This window comes from Mytilus trossulus, chromosome 9 (assembly GCF_036588685.1).
Source record: "Mytilus trossulus isolate FHL-02 chromosome 9, PNRI_Mtr1.1.1.hap1, whole genome shotgun sequence".
NCBI classification, from domain to species: Eukaryota; Metazoa; Mollusca; class Bivalvia; order Mytilida; family Mytilidae; genus Mytilus; species Mytilus trossulus.
The window spans coordinates 12534428-12552140 of record NC_086381.1 but is presented as its reverse complement, the minus strand read 5'-3'; the positions used below and the strand labels follow the sequence as shown (position 1 = coordinate 12552140).

The 17713-nt window shown below is 30.7% G+C and overlaps 1 protein-coding gene across 3 annotated transcripts; it reads left to right on the top strand.

Annotated features, from left to right (window-relative positions):
* The first annotated feature begins 3009 nt into the window (after window positions 1–3009).
* On the top strand, window positions 3010–15983 carry LOC134685137 (V-type proton ATPase subunit C 1-A-like). Of its 3 annotated transcripts, none has more exons than XM_063544604.1 (13): window positions 3010–3185; window positions 4325–4467; window positions 6113–6180; window positions 6450–6535; window positions 7649–7743; window positions 8487–8578; window positions 8988–9086; window positions 10032–10100; window positions 11187–11279; window positions 12320–12413; window positions 12764–12861; window positions 13850–13976; window positions 14841–15983. In XM_063544604.1, exons 2-13 carry the CDS (start codon window positions 4336–4338, stop codon window positions 14934–14936), a joined length of 1149 nt encoding a protein of 382 aa, XP_063400674.1. In that variant the 5' UTR covers window positions 3010–3185; window positions 4325–4335; the 3' UTR covers window positions 14937–15983. The 3 variants fall into 3 exon arrangements, with proteins under 3 accessions (XP_063400674.1, XP_063400675.1, XP_063400676.1); XM_063544605.1 differs by lacking the exon at window positions 3010–3185 and adding an exon at window positions 3276–3295; XM_063544606.1 differs by lacking the exon at window positions 3010–3185 and adding an exon at window positions 3333–3351.
* Window positions 15984–17713: the final 1730 nt, after the last annotated feature.

The following is a 17713-nucleotide window of genomic DNA, read 5'->3' as shown; positions in this document are numbered from 1 at the left end:
TTATGCATGATATCTCCAAATTTCTATGAAAATAATCTCATGGTATCGAGCACTATTTATTCATGACGTCCAGGGGTTTCTCCTGCATTTCACTTTTTTTTTTTATCCAGAACATGTGTGTTGCAAACACAGCTTAATAGATGTCAAAACTGCTATTTTAACATCAACCAGTGATTCAATGAGATGAAAAGGAGTATTTGTAATAATTTTATATTTATCCGGAGATTTCGTTTCGTTCTACGAGTCCTTTCATGATACGATTGCTGTTTACAAGGTAGATATTGAATCTACTTGGTTCCTAATAATAAAGTTTGAGTCGTTCTTTTCGGCACCATCATGAGTGGGTTGACCATTATGGGAAATTGCTGTCCAAGATGACCATGGATATGTTCTAATAACCAATTTCTGTTCTCTTTTTTTATGTTGTGATAGAACCCATCGGCTGTAGTGACCGAGTCCTCTAGATGGTCCCAATCTACTCAGTGCGCACTAGCTAAAATAGAGTTTTTATACTGGCCAGTCTTACTGTTGGGAACTATGATCGCCCGTTTGATTTTACGGACTTGTTGTTCTATAATGTTCTTATTTACAAAGTTATTAAATATTGTTGCTTTTGTTTGTCGTTTGGGTCTATGGAATTTCATTAGATGTCTGGAGGAAGCCCCTTTTTTTCCCCTCAATCACTTTAAAAAAAGAAAATCAGTCGTTGCTGTTGTCGTCTTCATTGTAGTGACGGAAGCTGAAGTTCTGATAGCATTTTGGTCATACATCCTTCATCCGTTGATTTGTAGTCTTTGATGATACATCTCGCCCCTCTTTTTTATATGGATTCCAATTTGTCGAATGTCTTTTTGTCGGTATCATGGGTCCCAAATAATTGATCGTACTCCATGATAGATCTTACGAGAGCTATATATCATATACTAGTATGCTATTTTCCGGTATTCCCTAGGGCAATGTTGTAGGTTTCCCTCAGATAACTTAATGTGGTACTTGCTTTGTTGCATGTGTTTGTAAATTGTTCTTTCCATTTAAGATCTTCTTGTATTTGTAGCCCGAGTTATGGGTTGGATGACACTTGTTCGAGTGTGTGCAGTTATTTAGGTTGTAGAACCTGATAAGGAAGACCTTTTTTAAACGAATAGTTCCACCGAGGCTCAAATTAATTTCAGTTTCATAAACTTTGTTATAATGGTTATTTTCCTGACATGTAAAGGATTAAAAACATTGTTTTGTATTTTTTGTATAGACTCTTACGGAAACCGAATAAGGATTATATGAATTAACCTATAGGTTTCGTTTCTCGAAAGCACAAAGTTCAGACCATTTCAAAGCACCATCACTATTTGTCACGTTTTTTATACCAAAGATTTGATATATTTGTTAGACTCATTTCCACGTCTGGTCTCAAATCGACGTCCGTTCCTCAAATCGTTCGTTCCTCAAATCGACGACCAATTCTTACATCACATTCTCAAATCGACGTCCAATGTTTTGATCCTCAAATCGACGTCCAAATCTGACGTCACATTCTCAAATCGACGTCCAATAATTTGTTCCTCTAATTGACGTCCATAATCGGTGTCCAATATCAATGAATAATAAACTTACCAAACTAACACTAAATCAGGCTTAAGTAACTTTTTAGTTAAAATAATTTTACATTTTCCATGTGGCTTTTTATCAACTTTAGCATAACCATATGTTGTTGTTTTTTGTTATCTTTGTTGAATGCCATGCAGTTGCCTATAATTGCTCACATTCATTTTATTTTAACTCTGGTGGATATTTGTCTAATTGAAAATCATACCACATTTTCTTGTTTTTTTAATCTTGAAAGAAACTAATCTAGTCGATCTACGTTGACGAATTTCGTTCATATTCATATTGATAAATGACATAGGAGTATACATCAATGAGAAATCAACGACAAAGAAAACAAAACGACATATGACGGCAACATTCAGTTTTCAACAATGGGCAAAATGAAGAGGTAAGGCCAACTTTAAGATATTTTTCAACAAATGTATAGCTTTACTCCTGCAGTGAAACAAACAAATAGATAGGCATTATGTTTTTTTTAAAATTGAGCTGTTACAACACTGTTCCAGTCAGTAAGGGTTACGCGCTTAAAAACATGTTTAACCTAGCAAAACATGTTATGCGCCTGTTGGCCAGTGGTTGTCCCTGGTTTATGTCTGTCATATCTGTTTTTCGGAATTGTGTTGATATAAGTAAGACCGTTAGTGTTTAGTTCCAATTGTTTTGCATTTTTCATATCATGGCCTTTAATTGCCAACTTAATCGTTGTTGTAGGAAGTACGATTGATTATAATTGCTTACATCACTTCGTTTGAACTATAATGCATAGTTGTTTCATTGGCAATCACTCCACATCTCGCCGTTTTCTTCTTCTTCAATAATCTATTAAATTACTTAAAAAATTGATATTCCAACCTGTAAACATCGGTAATAATAAATTTAGAAAATTATTGTTTAATATATTTTTTTTGTCACACTTAATAAATGTATGTTTTGGTTGTAACTATATTGATCTATTGCATCTTCTATTGGACAATTTTCAGTTCTCAGTCCTCATTTGCAGTTTTATTCATTTGTTTAGATATTTCATATAATACGGCATGTCGGCCCAAATGATATATCGGCGCCTTGGATCTTTGCGAACGTCGATTCGAGAAGCCGTAGTAAAAATTGGACGTCGCCGGATTAGAGAGGCCAAAAATTAGACGTCAATTAGAGGGACAATCTCCGGCGCAGAGTTCATATCCGTTCCATACATGCTTTGCAATACTGCACTTAATACTCCCTTGCCAAAAAAATCACAAACCACAAATAAATCGAATAATTAAAACATATTACCCGAAACGCAACAAACAAAAATACTAACAAAAGCGCAAACAAATCGCAGTCATATCCGTAATTTGTTTTGTATTTTAGACACAGCTATTTCGGAATACTCCAAAAGAGATACGTTCTAATCAAAGAAAAAGTCAATCATAATATTATTCCGAACATATTTTCACGTGAGAGGAATATGTTTCGATGATTTTCTTAGTTTTTTACATTTGATTTTCATATAATCAACCTTCTTGAATTGGACATTTATTTCCAGTTAAGCCTTTTTTTCCTAAAAATCCACTAAATTGTTTCATTGTAGAGCAGAGGTGAGTGTAAATAGTCAATTTATCACCATTATGCCGAAGCGGATCGGAATTTGTTGTTTCTACCGGGTAGTACATATTAAACTAAACAACTGCAGCAGGCAAGAGACAGTGTACGGGTTGGAAGAAAGTGGATATATTAATGGACCTGCATCCTAATTGCATACATGTAGAAATTACTAGGGAATAACCTGAAAGGATACATTAAAGTCATCATATAAAAAAAGATGTGGTATGATTGCCAATGAGACGACTCTCCAGAAGAGACCAAAATGACTCAAATTTAACAACAATACGTCACTGTACACAGCCTTCAACAATGAGCAAATGTCAGCTTGACCATGGAAGTATCATAATTACAAGAACTGTATAGTACTATGACCTCACTTCAAATATGTATTGCTGCACACAATATAATGATGTGTTAATTAACTTGAAACATGCCAAGTGATGTACACACCAGCGTGTGACATTCTACAGGTTTATCATTATCAGTTGCTTTCTAGAAATTAACGAAGAAAAAGTTCTAAGGAAACAGCAATCTGCAAACCATGGCAGATTCCGTTACCCTATATCTGTTTACGTGTACTGATTGATAGATTGATTGATTTGTACAAGCCATTATTAACTATAGAAAAATATACATTGAAGATAAAATTGTAATATAACGGTCTGAATTTCACAGATGCAAATTTAAAACAAAATTAGAAACAATTTAGGTGCATCATTTTTTTTACTTCATGTAAATTTGTTATATAATTTCTGTGTTAATAAGTCTCTCATTGATTAATTTTCATATTTTAAACTGAAAAATTTCAACTATGCAGAATTATCCAGGTCCTTAAACATACATTGTACATTTGAATCTATTCCTCACAGTGTATTTTTACCTCAGGAAAATGCATCGTGACTCAGCAGTAACCTAAGTAATTTCAGTAAAAATACATTGTTCTTGAATTCGATAACACCTGTAAACACCTTTTTGAATTAAGTTATTACATCTTGCATGAATGAAAAAGAAAAGGAGATATTAAACAGAAATGTATCCCATAAAACAATGTAATTAACAAATATCTGATCATGCTGATAAATGTCTGTAATAATTTAGATTACATGGAAAATGTGTTTTTTTACTTTTTCAGTTGTGAGAACCATGGCAGAGTTTTGGTTGGTATCAGCCCCTGGAGATAAAACATGTCAACAAACTTTTGACAAATTATGCATGACAACAGCTAATCAGAACATGCTATCTACAAACTATAAGTTTGCTATTCCTGATCTAAAGGTATAAATATATGAGATTTCTAAAATTTGTAAAGCTAAATTATACATTAATTTTGTTGGGACAAACTGCTGTACTTTATTGCTTCTGTGTTCTCAGTGCTGCATATATATATATAGTAAATGTGCTTGGTTTACTGCCCGGCTGTATAACACCATTGAGTTAACAAGATGCAAAATACATGTTTTGATCATGCCTGCATGGTCAGTTAAGGGAAAGAGCAAATATGTATACGATTGATGACAGAAAGACATATCAAGTGTCATGCCAAAGAAATTAGTATCACACTTTTATATCAAAATAAGCAATACCCTGGCCATTTATATATAATAATATAAATTTGTTTATTAAAGTGTCACATATTGATTGCCATAAAACATATACAACAATTATAATATTTACACATAAAACAATCAATATCCAGCCATAAATACTGACTTATGAGACACTAACAGTATAAAACTTTATACAATTAATGATCACTAGATAAAACAACTAAACATTCAGTTACTCATTAAAATTGTTTCTTATACTTATAAAATTTTCCTATATCGTAGTTCTTATACTTGTAAAATTTTCCGTTATCAAAGTATTTTAAAAACAAATTAAAAATCTGAATATATAATAATTTCTTGACTATCATTGTTAAAATTGACGTATACAATGTAATATAAAGTTTAAAAATTACTGCCTGTATTAAAATTTTCTACTGGTAAAAATATGTATGTTAAATTAAGAACAGTTATAAATTCTGATTAAAATATATTTACTATGAAAATAATTTTCTTCGAATAAAAAACTTATGTAATATTTTACACAAATAGTGTTGGATACTCGAACAGTTCATGATTTGTATAAATTTATCGTCCATATCAAGATTGCTAAAGTTATCAATATATTTAGAGCATTCGGAAAATAAATTATACCGTAAGTCACTATAAAGTTCACATTCAAGAAGAAAGTGTTTTTCATTTTCTACAATATCAAGGTTACAAAACACACAGAGTCTTTCTTCTACCGGAATAGGCGGCCTGGAGTACCTGCCGATCTCGTAGGCAAGGGGTAGTGCACCGGACCGAAACAGAGCCATAGTTCGTCTTTCCGGCCTAGCCATATTTAGGCAAACATACGGTTCAGTTTTTACATTGTTTTTAAACAGTCTACATGTGCGTAATTTATTACCATTTTGTATATTGCGCCTATCATTGAAAAGTTCTCTGTGCCACTCTGTAACGTCGAGTTCTACCAATTTTTCAATAACAGTTCTCATAGCAGTTTTTATGGAATAAGACAAGTCGTATACAATATCTCTAATGTTTAAACTATTTACAATTTTGTCAACTTCAAAAGCCCAGCCCTTTTTCTTCCTGGATGTCCATTTCATATATATATAATGTATATTCACCAAGCTCTAAATACAACATTTATAAGAAAGCCAATGAAATCGTTTTTTTATTTTTAATGCCAAGCAGAAAATATTATAAAAAGATAAAGTTGTTGTTGCATCATTTTAGATGATTCACATTTTCCATATAATCCTATTAAAAAAATCGTAAATATTTGATTTCCTTAAATTTTTTAATGCATTTATTTTATTTGTTGTCAAACCTATAATTGATTGTTTTTTAAAAGATTTTTTTCTCCACAGGTTGGAACTTTAGACATATTAGTTGGTTTATCAGATGACCTTGGAAAGTTAGATGCTTACTGTGAAAGGTGATCATTTGATTATACTTTATATTGAACCCTTCAGCATAGTCTCTACTTTTTACCATTATTACTACCAACCACCAATATAAGAACTAAACAGCTTGTGGAGTACTGTTAACCCAGAAGAGTGATTTACTGTGTGTATTCCTATTCTATATTTAATCTAAGTGATGTTAATATGCCAAGGTTGCCTTCCAGTATGTTATAGGAATGAAAATTTTAAATTTGGAGATTGTTTATCGATTTGTTTCATTTTGTTTTTTATTGTTTAACAGTGTAACCAAGAAGATAGCACAGTATTTAGGAGATGTTTTGGAAGCACAGAGGGACAAACTTCAAGAAAATTTAGTAGCAAATGGAGGTCAGTGACTGATAATCAATAAAGACAGCATAAACTACATGTATTCTACTAATGATATAAAATGCATAACTTTCATGCACAAAATATGTCTCAAAGTGTAGCCTTTCAACAAACATTACATTGATAAATAAAGGGTGGTATGAGGATACAATATATGTGCATGGTAGAATGTTAATTAAACTTGATTTCACAATAAATGGAAAATACTTTATGACCTTGAACTCTGTTAAATTTTATTTTCATGAAACATTTGAAACTTGGCATATACCCGTCATTCATGAAAAAAAACCTTATATAATAAAAATCAACTGACAAAATACATGAAATTTAATCTATACATCCTTAATACTCCTAAATTAGAACTGCTGATCACCAAATTATCATGTACTATGTTTGTTGGTGCTACAGTTTTACTTGGAAGCTAACAACTTACCCTATACTTTCTATTTGTCATCAGTTCATGCACTCATTTAAAGTCCTTCTCGGAATTTATTAATTGAAATGAAAATAATAAGTAATTTAAAATTAATATGACTTTTCCTAAGCAATGATATTTATTGTATTTGTATGTCTTAAGCTCTCCTTTAAGGTGGCTCGTTGGTCTAAATCAATTTTTTTTTAATATAGGATTTCCCTAAATTTTTCTATAAAGGAACTTTATCTTATACTTAATAGTAAAATAAAATAAAATAATGGGGTTACCGTTCAGTTACGCCTTCGAAAAAGCATACATTTTTGTAAAGGTACCTTTTTTCTGTTGAACTAATAGGAGAAATAGGGGTCATATCGAATGAAAGAACCTAATTACAGTCACTGATGAGTTAAAAAATATATTTCAATTTTAATGCAAACAAAATGCCATTTTTTTGGCACCAAAGGGAGATAATTTGGAGCTTTTTCAATGATATATACATTTCAAAAGTCATCTTGGGCCAACACAAATTGATTTGTTTTAATGATTTTTGTACCATATGGTAAAGTAACAACTAATAAAGGTAATAAATAAAATTTGTAATGAAAAATAAATGTTTATTTTTTTTCTGAAATTTTATACTCTAAAGCCTCCTTAAGAGATGAAATATTTTGTTGACTTTTACCTTTTGTTAATTTCAGTTGACTTGGTGACTTATTTGACAAGGTTTCAGTGGGATCTAGCCAAATATCCAATCAAGCAGTCATTGAAGAATATTGCAGAAATTATTGGAAAGGTTTGTACAGACTAGATACAAAAAAAGTACAGAACTTCAAGGAAAATTTAAATCAGAAAATCCCTTATCACATGGCAAATTAAAAGCTCAAACACATCAAACAACTGTCAAATTCCTGACTTGGAACAGGCTTTTCCTTACATAGAAAATGATGGATTAAACCTGGTTTTATATCTCACTGATTAAGCTAGTTAAAACGGTAAGACAAGGAACAGTTTCTTATCCCATTTATGATCAGAATTAGAACTAAGATAGTTAAAGTGGTTTTGTTGATGACCATGGACAGAAAAAATGCTGTGGTGAATTTTCATTTGAGCTTGCTTGTTGAAATTTAGGTTAGCTATTACATGTATTACCCACTGTTGTACTTGCCTAGTTTTAGTTTTCAGTTGATTTGCATATTATTTGTTTCCCTATGAAAGTGCTCTGACGGTCAAATTTAAATACAAATTTGGCATTAATAATTATAAACGTTTCATATAAAATCACTTTTCTCACCAATTTTGCAAAAAATGGTTACATTCAATATAAAGTTTTTTGTGGAACATCATTTTGGAGGAAATCTGGCTTTTAAAATTATATTTTTAGAATTTCAAGTTAAGATAAGATAAACTTACAAAACACTACACCAAATACAACATAGAAACAAATTGCATTTTATATGATAACTTCATGTTCAAGACCTCAATTTTTTACAAAAAGGAACTTACACATGTAAAATAATTGTTTATATATGTTGACAGCAAGTGTCCCAGATAGAAACAGATCTTAGAACTAAATCACAGGCATACAACAGTTTAAAGGGAAATCTACAGAACTTGGAAAGAAAAGCTACGTAAGTACAATTATCTTTATAAAGTGAGAAATTGTTACGTGAAAGTAAATGTATATTTTCAAAGTCATAATGATGTTTATGTGAATGTATAAGGTTAAGTACTAAACATTTTTTTTAGCCAAAATAGTTTGTTTCATACATTTTATGATATGCTGAACCAATTTTTCTTTTCTTTTTTTTTCTTTAAATATCAATAACACACATACAATTTGTAGAATAGTTGATTAGAAATATGTAGATGTGGTATGAGTGCCAATGAGACAACTCTCCATCCAAATCATAATGTGTAAAAAGTAAACTATTAAAATACATAAAATTTAAAAAAAAAAAAAGCAATCAACTATTATAATTGGGGCAATGCTGTATACACTTAAAAAAAACACTGATAAGTTTTATGATATTGTTTCAGTGGAAGTTTACTAACCAGAAATTTAGGAGACTTGGTAAAGAAGGAGGACTTTGTACTGGACTCTGAATACTTACAGACACTGCTGGTGGTAGTCCCTAAGTAAGATATTTTACAAAGCTTTAACTATAGGTTATTCGCCTATAATATTTCACTCGACAAGAAAATGATATAACAGTTTGATATAAGACACTGACAGACACAGTTGTTCCAAAATCATGATAGGCAAAGAGTAACTTCATCATTGCATTAAATTGAAGATAACTGTACATATATTTTGTTAAATATTCAAGGTATATTAATGTGATTTCAAAGAAATACAGTTAAAAAAGCTTTCAAAGTTTTAAATGGTAGTTTTTATTTTTGTGAAACCTATCCCATTTCAATTTGTGCAATGAAAAACATTGCAACATTTTAATCTAAAGCATGTTACTTGAAACTTAAAAACTGACATGACAAAGAACGCTTTATACATAGTGGCCAACCATTAGGATTTTTCCATAATATTTCCTATTCTGGGGTCAAAACTAGGCTATAAGAATCAAAGTCGAATAGTTATGGATTCCCAGTCATCTACTTTCAATTTTGTAAAAAACGCCAATGTAATGCTTCAGGTTTCTTTTGAGTTATCAACCTATCGTTTGGTAATTAACTGACTTCCAAAGAGTCAAATTTGAATTTATGAAGTAGCTTTCCCCTTTTCTCTACTTCTCCTTGACAAAACGAAAAATGTATGAGTCGAGAATGTCTGAACAATTAATGAATATATACTACAGATAACATGTTTAACCAAACATGTTAGTGCACATCACTTTGCAACTCATCAGTAATGTTTTTGGTAAATGCATATTTTGAATGATTACTGAAAACTTTTCAAAATTACGGAAAATTTGATAGATTCTTACTGAGTGTGTCAAAAGGGGGTTGGTATCTACATGTATGTTTATAAAGATTTCAATATAATCTATCTTGGGACTTTTCAAGAATATTATCTCGCTATTATGAAAAACATCATTAAGGTTGATAACTTGTCTTTATTTATTTCAGATCATTCCACCATGAATGGGCAGCTAAATATGAACAACTAACAGACATGGTTGTACCAAGATCCTCTAGGTAAACTTCTTCTTGCTTCAATGTCATCCACTCTCACACACACAAAATAGCAAGAAAGAAAAATTAAGTGAACCAGAATAGTTTCCACTGATATTGTAGTGACAGAAAAAATACTAATTCAAAACAAAAAATCTCATCAAGATATAATTTATCTGTAAAAAAATTTAAGGAATAGATAAAGTCTCTGTTCATAATGAAAATGGCTTTTCTTTTCTTACCTTAGAGACATACGGTCAACTTCTAAATAAGTGCTAATGATATCTAAGTGAGATTTTGTACACAGATACATTATATTCAATGCATCTTGATATGCATGCAGTATAACAGGTATCATCTGCTAGGTCAAACTTGATTGGCCGCCTCAATAACTTTGTCAAACCTCATGGATATTTTTGAAGCTTGGAAAAACTTTCAAATGATCAAAAGCAAAACATTTTTTATGCCCCACCTACGATAGTAGAGGGGCATTATGTTTTCTGGTCTGTGCGTCCATCCGTCCTTCTGTTCGTTCGTTCGTTCAGGTTAAAGTTTTGGGTCAAGGTAGTTTTTGATGAAGTTGAATTCCAATCAACTTCAAACTTAGTACACTTGTTCCCTATGACATGATCTTTCTTATTTAATTGCCAAATTAGACTTTTGGCCCCAATTGCATGGTCCACTGAACATAGAAAATGATAGTGCAAGTTACAGGTTAAAGAATTTGGTCAAGATAGTTTTTGATTTAGTTGATGTCAAATCAACTTGAAACTTAGTACACATGTTCCTTAGGTTATGATCTTTCTTATTTAAATGCCAAATTAGATTTTTTATCCCAATTTCACGGTCTACTGAACGTAGAAAATGATAATGCGAGTGGGGCATCCGTGTACTTAGGACACATTCTTGTTTCTATTTCATTTTATACTGATAAATAGGACTTAGCTTTTAGCAGTCAACCTTACATTTTTACTTAGACAGCAACAATAGCAGGGGTTAGACAATGTTCTGAAAAACTTTTTAAAAAACTTTAGAAGATGTGATGTGTAGCTTCAATAGAGTGCTTTGCATATGATACATTTTCATATAGTTGATTAATTATTTTTACAGGATTTTATATGAGGATGATGAGAATTGTTTAGTCTCTGTGACAGTGTTTAGAAGAGTTGTGGATGAGTTCAGACACAAATGCAGAGAAAACAAGTAAATATAGACATAACTAATAATAGACATAACTAATAATAGACATAACTAATAATAGACATAACTAATAATTAAAATTACTAGTTCTGAAGAGAAAACCAGTAAATATAGACATAACTCAAAATTAAAATTACTAGTTCTGAAGAGAAAACCAGTAAATATAGACATAACTCAAAATTAAAATTAATAGTTCTGTAGAGAAAACAAGTAAATATAGACATGACTCAAAATTAAAATTACTAGTTCTGTAGAGAAAACAAGTAAATATAGACATGACTCAAAATTAAAATTACTAGTCCTGTAGAGAAAACAAGTAAATATAGACATAACTCAAAATTAAAATTACTTGAATTACTTGTCCTTCTGTTACCAATGTTTCTTTATTTATTCCTCTCTACCTGCTCTTTGTATACTCCAAAATTTCCATTGAAATTTGTGTAATAATTTTCACCCCTTCAAATTGTATTGTGTGTTTCTTACTTTAAATAATTGAACCAAATGAAAATGAGATTTCTTATAGCCTAATATTGTCTTTTTCGTATTTATTCTACAAAAGGAGGTATGCATCTTGTATTGAAAGTCTTTTTGTAAACTATAAAGGGGTACATGGTAAATCTTTCACAAAATCTTTCTCAGTACATAACGGTAGAATGCCTGTCCTTTAAAGTTCGGAGAATACTTTTTTCTTGTGTTTCCCATAACAATTTAATAATGGTGGAAAAATAGATAAAAAGCTTTAAGTTGCTGGTATTTTGCTTATTCTAGCTTTAATATGTTTTTTTTCACAGTATCTTGGAATGAAATTGCTTGTCGAATGTATTAGCTTATTATGCAAAGAATTGACAATTTACCTTGTAGGTATAAGTTGATGTAAAGGTACTCAATAATCAGATAAAATATTCTCATATGTGTTTGTTGATAATACAAACATATGTATTTTGTTTTTAGCTTAAAACTCAAGCATTGATTAAAAATTGAAAAAAAAATCAATCCCTTTTGCCGAAAGTCTTTTCATTGATACAGAAATCTTTTATTTTCAGATTTAATGTTCGTGATTTTCAGTACAGTGAGACTGAAATGGCTGCTGGTAAAACTGAAATTAACAAATTAGAAGCTGATAAGAAAAAGCAATATGTAAGTTTAAAATAATGATATTATCAAGTTTTATAACTATATATTATAAAAAAACTGATTTCTGATATTTCAGCAAAAACTACAAGTAAGACTTTCATAAAAAATAATTTGTTTCATTTTAAAAAGACATTTAGTTGCATAGAGAAGTTACAAAACCAAATACAATCAGCATACCCTCTAAAAGTACTTCCCTGGTTAATTTACTTAGTGTAAGATCCATTTTATGAACCAGTGCATTTATGAGATTCAAGTTAGTATTAAATGACCAGAAATAGAACCAGTTATCAAATGCGTCTTTTACATCTTTTAATTGTTCATAACTTAATGCATTTAACTTGTTGTTTTTGCAGGGACCATTAGTGAAGTGGTTAAAAGTTAACTTTGGAGAATGTTTTACTGCTTGGATACATGTCAAAGCATTAAGAGTGTTTGTAGAATCAGTTCTAAGGTAAATAACTGTAATAAATTAGGCCTTTAGTTTCTCAATTGAATTGTTTCATACTTTTCATGTTAGGGCGTTTTACAGCTAACTGTATGGTATGGATTTCTTTACTGTGGAAAGCCAAACGGTTGCCTTTGATTGCTTACATGCACTTCATTTGTCGTTGGTAGATAGTTGTGTGTTTGGCAATTATACCACATCTCCTTATTTTTATGCCACACCTACAATAGAAGAAGGACATTATGTTTTCTGGTCTGTGCGTCTGTTTGTTCGTCTATCTGTCTCGCTTCAGGTTAAAGTTTTTGGTCAATGTAGTTTTTGATGAAATTGAAGTCCAATCAACTTGAAACTTAACACACATGTTCCCTATGATATGATGTTTCTAATTTTAATGCCTAATTAGATATTTTTCCCAATTTCACTGTCCACTGAACATGAAAAATTATAGTTTGAATGGGGCATCCGTGTACTTTGGATACATTCTTGTTATAGTCTGTCTTTCATTAATATAGATTCAAAGAGAAGTGTCTTCCCAATTCCGTCTTCTAATCATGAATTTTGGTTTGTCCAGCTTGGTATCTTCTGCCTCTAGTTTTTACATGAAAATAAAAACACATATTAAGAGTCAATGAATATAGACTGTAATTTAATAAAATCAAAAGTTGCGAAAAAAATTTAATATATTGCACAAAAACAGTGATCAATATATATGGCAAATTTATGACTGTCTCATAAATACAACACATTGTGCAGATTGTTTTTAAATCTGTTTAGTTTTGCTTTATTTTTTTCTCTCACTCTCATGGTTTCATTATTACTTTTCTAAAATGACAATAAAACATATTGATACAAATACATTAAATCAAAAAACTTAGTTATCTTCCCTTTTCAAGCCAAATTTTTAATTTTCATTTATCAATAAAAAGAATTGTGAATTTATAAAAAAAAAACTACAGTTGTACGAAAGAAATAAGAATAATATGTATATTTGTAGATATGGTTTACCAGTGAACTTCCAAGCTATGTTATTATTACCACATAAGAAATCGCTGAGAAAATTACGAGAAGTTTTGAATGATTTATATAGTCATCTTGATAACAGTGCAATGTCAGGGGATATGGTAAGTGGAATATTTTTAGTAATTCCTACTTATGTAATAATGGTCTATTTTGATGGGATGAAAGAAATGACATGTTTTCACAATTTTTATATATATTCAGATTTTCTTTCCTCTACCGGGGTAATTGTCATTTAGGAATTCCATGTGCTGAAGTATGCTAGCAAATACCATGGCATATGGGAAATTCCATGCTAAAAATAATTTACTGCAGAAGACCTATAGTCTGTCTTTCATTAATATAGATTCAAAGAGAAGTGTCTTCCCAATTCCGTCTTCTAATCATGAATTTTGGTTTGTCCAGCTTGGTATCTTCTGCCTCTAGTTTTTACATGAAAATAAAAACACATATTAAGAGTCAATGAATATAGACTGTAATTTAATAAAATCAAAAGTTGCGAAAAAAATTTAATATATTGCACAAAAACAGTGATCAATATATATGGCATAGAATATGTTTCAAATTGTTATAACAAATTTAAAAATGAGTTTTTTCCCTTGTTGATAATTTTTCCTATGGCACACATTTTTTACATTTAAATATCTTAAAAAATCAATTATTTTACAACTTGAAAGGAAATGTTTTTTATGGTGTTTCTTGGTGATACTTTGTTCACAAAAAGATATTTGGGACTAATAAGAACATATTTTATTCCATGATATTTTTGTACTCGTTTTCTTCATAAAAAAAAACCCAACTCATCATCTCTTGTAATATTCAATGTACTTTGGTTGCAGTTATTTGGTTTAGTCCTGAAAATATAAAAAAAAGGCTCTTGGTATTTACAAAATTTATGTTTTGTTAAGATGAATTATGTGAAAGATCAATAATGTTGAATATAATTTATCCATGTTTATATTTTTCAGGCTGGTCAGATGGACATTCCAGGTCTCATGATGGGAAATGTAGACTATTATCCTTATGTATTTTACAAAATTACAACTGACCTTATAGAGAAATAGGCTAGCAGATATCAATTTACAAACAGTAGAGAACATTCCACATTATTTATGTAAATGTTGTACATTACAATAAATTAGGAACTCCATGTCTATTAAATGTTGAGATATATTTGTAATAGTATATTTTGCTGACATTTTATTTAAAAGGAGGGAGTTATATTATTGATGGCATAGTCATGTATGAATTTAGGACCTGCAAGGTTAAAGTTCAAAAAGGCTGATAGTTCAAATATTAATCAGATATGTGTAATGTCAAAAAGTCTGGTAAAATAAATTAATAACCAAAAAGTATCAGTGTAAAGAAAATTTGGTAAATAAACTTTTCAATGAAATTCATTTCTGATAGGGTTAAGAGTAGATATTATAGGTTCAGCTTACCTGAAGGTTATTTACCTTTTTTCAATCTATAGCAATCTGGATAATATTTTCAAAAGTGAACAGTGAAATGATGTGATTGGTTAAAAATATCATTTACAATGAAAATTCAAACAGTGCTGTGACCTTGTCATCATTTTGGGGTACGAACAATAAAATTGCCCATAGTCCTTTATATTGTTAAATTATGAAGAGGTGAATTGTCTAAGATGGAGTACCAATTTAGAATATTCTGCTGTGTGGGGAAACTGCTGTTCAAACAATACTTATCTCAACTATATAATTCCAAAATGGAGAGAGAAAAAAAGAATGAAAATAAGAAAAAAATGCTTGACCTTTTTTTCCCCATAACTTTAACAGTTTATAAAGGCGTGTAGTGAGATGATGGCAATTAATTTTCTGTAATGAATTGAATTCTACATCAGCAAATAATGTCTCTTTTTCATAAAATTGTATACACTTGTTTTAAATCATGAAATATTTTGTATTGCAAATTTGTGGGTTTCACGATTTAATCAATTTAAATAGAATGTTTTAACAGTGAATGAATGTGTACATATGATGTCCAAATAACCAAGACCATGCTAGTCAATATTGTGAGAAAAGTGTGATACACAGATGTAGATAGTTTAACACTGTAATTGTATAAATAAAATAAACTATTATAACTTATGTACCTTGTTTTATTCACCCAGTGGAAAAATTAGAAAATCCCACAAGATAGTCTAGCCTGCAGCAAAAGTGTTAAATGCATTACATTGGGGTTCTAATCCAGTAATTGCACAAACTTTTTGTATAATGGTTTATATTTTAGCAGATGTAGAATGCCTTGTTTACAGATGCTATTTGTTGTTAAGTTTCAGTCTGGCATATGTCCATATTCATTGGTCAGTGTTAAGTTTTTGTAATAATGTCTCTTTTAAGCATTAGGTCAGCTATATTTGGTTCACAGAATGATGCATTTAAATTATTTATTTCCATCTGCCAGTTTAATGGGTTGAACTTCATTGTGGTAATCAAAATCTGACAGGAGATCAGACTGAGTTCAAAGTATGAAAAATTCATCAAAAAGTAAGTCAACCGCCACAAAATGTCAACTAATAGTGTTTTCCCCAATGGTCAATTATCGGTAAATGCATATTCAGGAGAACATGTTTTAAAAGAAGGAAATTAATATGAACCTTACTTATACATGTACTAACATTGACACACTAGCTGGATTTTAAATGTGGTTGTTGGCAAGGTAACAGTCATTATTCTGACTAAGCTGACCAGTCTTTAATCTTACTGGTATTTTCAAATGCATAGTGCTCAGAAGAGAAGCAGCAAGTACCCATGATAAAGTATTTAGATTGACTCATCCAGGGTTTGAACATGCAACCTCCCTTATTCAAGAACACAAGACTACAAATGCTATTATGACATAAAAATTTAAACCAATTCATTATGAACAATTGATGACTATAGTTTTTTATGTGTAAATAGTAATACTACTAATAGTCAAAATGACAACACAGTAGTCGGTATAACTGTTTTAATTGTGGATACCAACTGTCACATAAACTCAACATAAACCAAGAAAATGAAACATTGATCATCAAACCATAAAAATGAGTTCAAGGTCAGATAAACCATGCTAGACAGACATGTATAGCTAACAATTCTTCAATACAACAAATATAGTTGACTTATTGCTTATAGATTAAGAAAAACAGACCAAAACACAAACGCTTAACATTTAGCAATGGACCGTGAAAATGAGGTCAAGGTCAAATAAAACCTGCGTAACAGACATAAAGATCATAAAAATATATATAGTTGAACTAATGCATAAAGTATTAGAAAAATAGACCAAAACTCATGAACTTAACTTTGACCACTGAACCATGAAAATGAGGTCAAGGTCAGATGAAATCTGTCAGCTAGACATATACACCTTACAATCATTCCATACAACAAATATACAAGACCTATTGGATATAGTATAAACAGACCAAAACACAAAAACTTAACTATAACCACTGAACCATGAAAATGAAGTCAAGGTCAGATGACACCTGCGAGTTGGACATGTACACCTTAGTCCTTCCATACACCAAATATACTAGACCTATTGCTTAAAGTATCTGAGATATGGACTTGACCACCAAAACTTAACCTTGTTCACTGATTCATGAAATGAGGGCGAGGACATGTGACTGACAGAAATTTCGTAACATGAGGCATCTATACACAAAGTTTGAAGCATCCAGGTCTTCTACCTTCTAAAATATAAAGCTGTTAAGAATTTAGCTAACGCCGTAGCCGCCGCTGGATCACTATCCCTATGTCGAGCTTTCTGCAACAAAAGTTGCAGGCTCGACAATGATAAACACAGAAAATGTACTGTCCTATCAAATCAG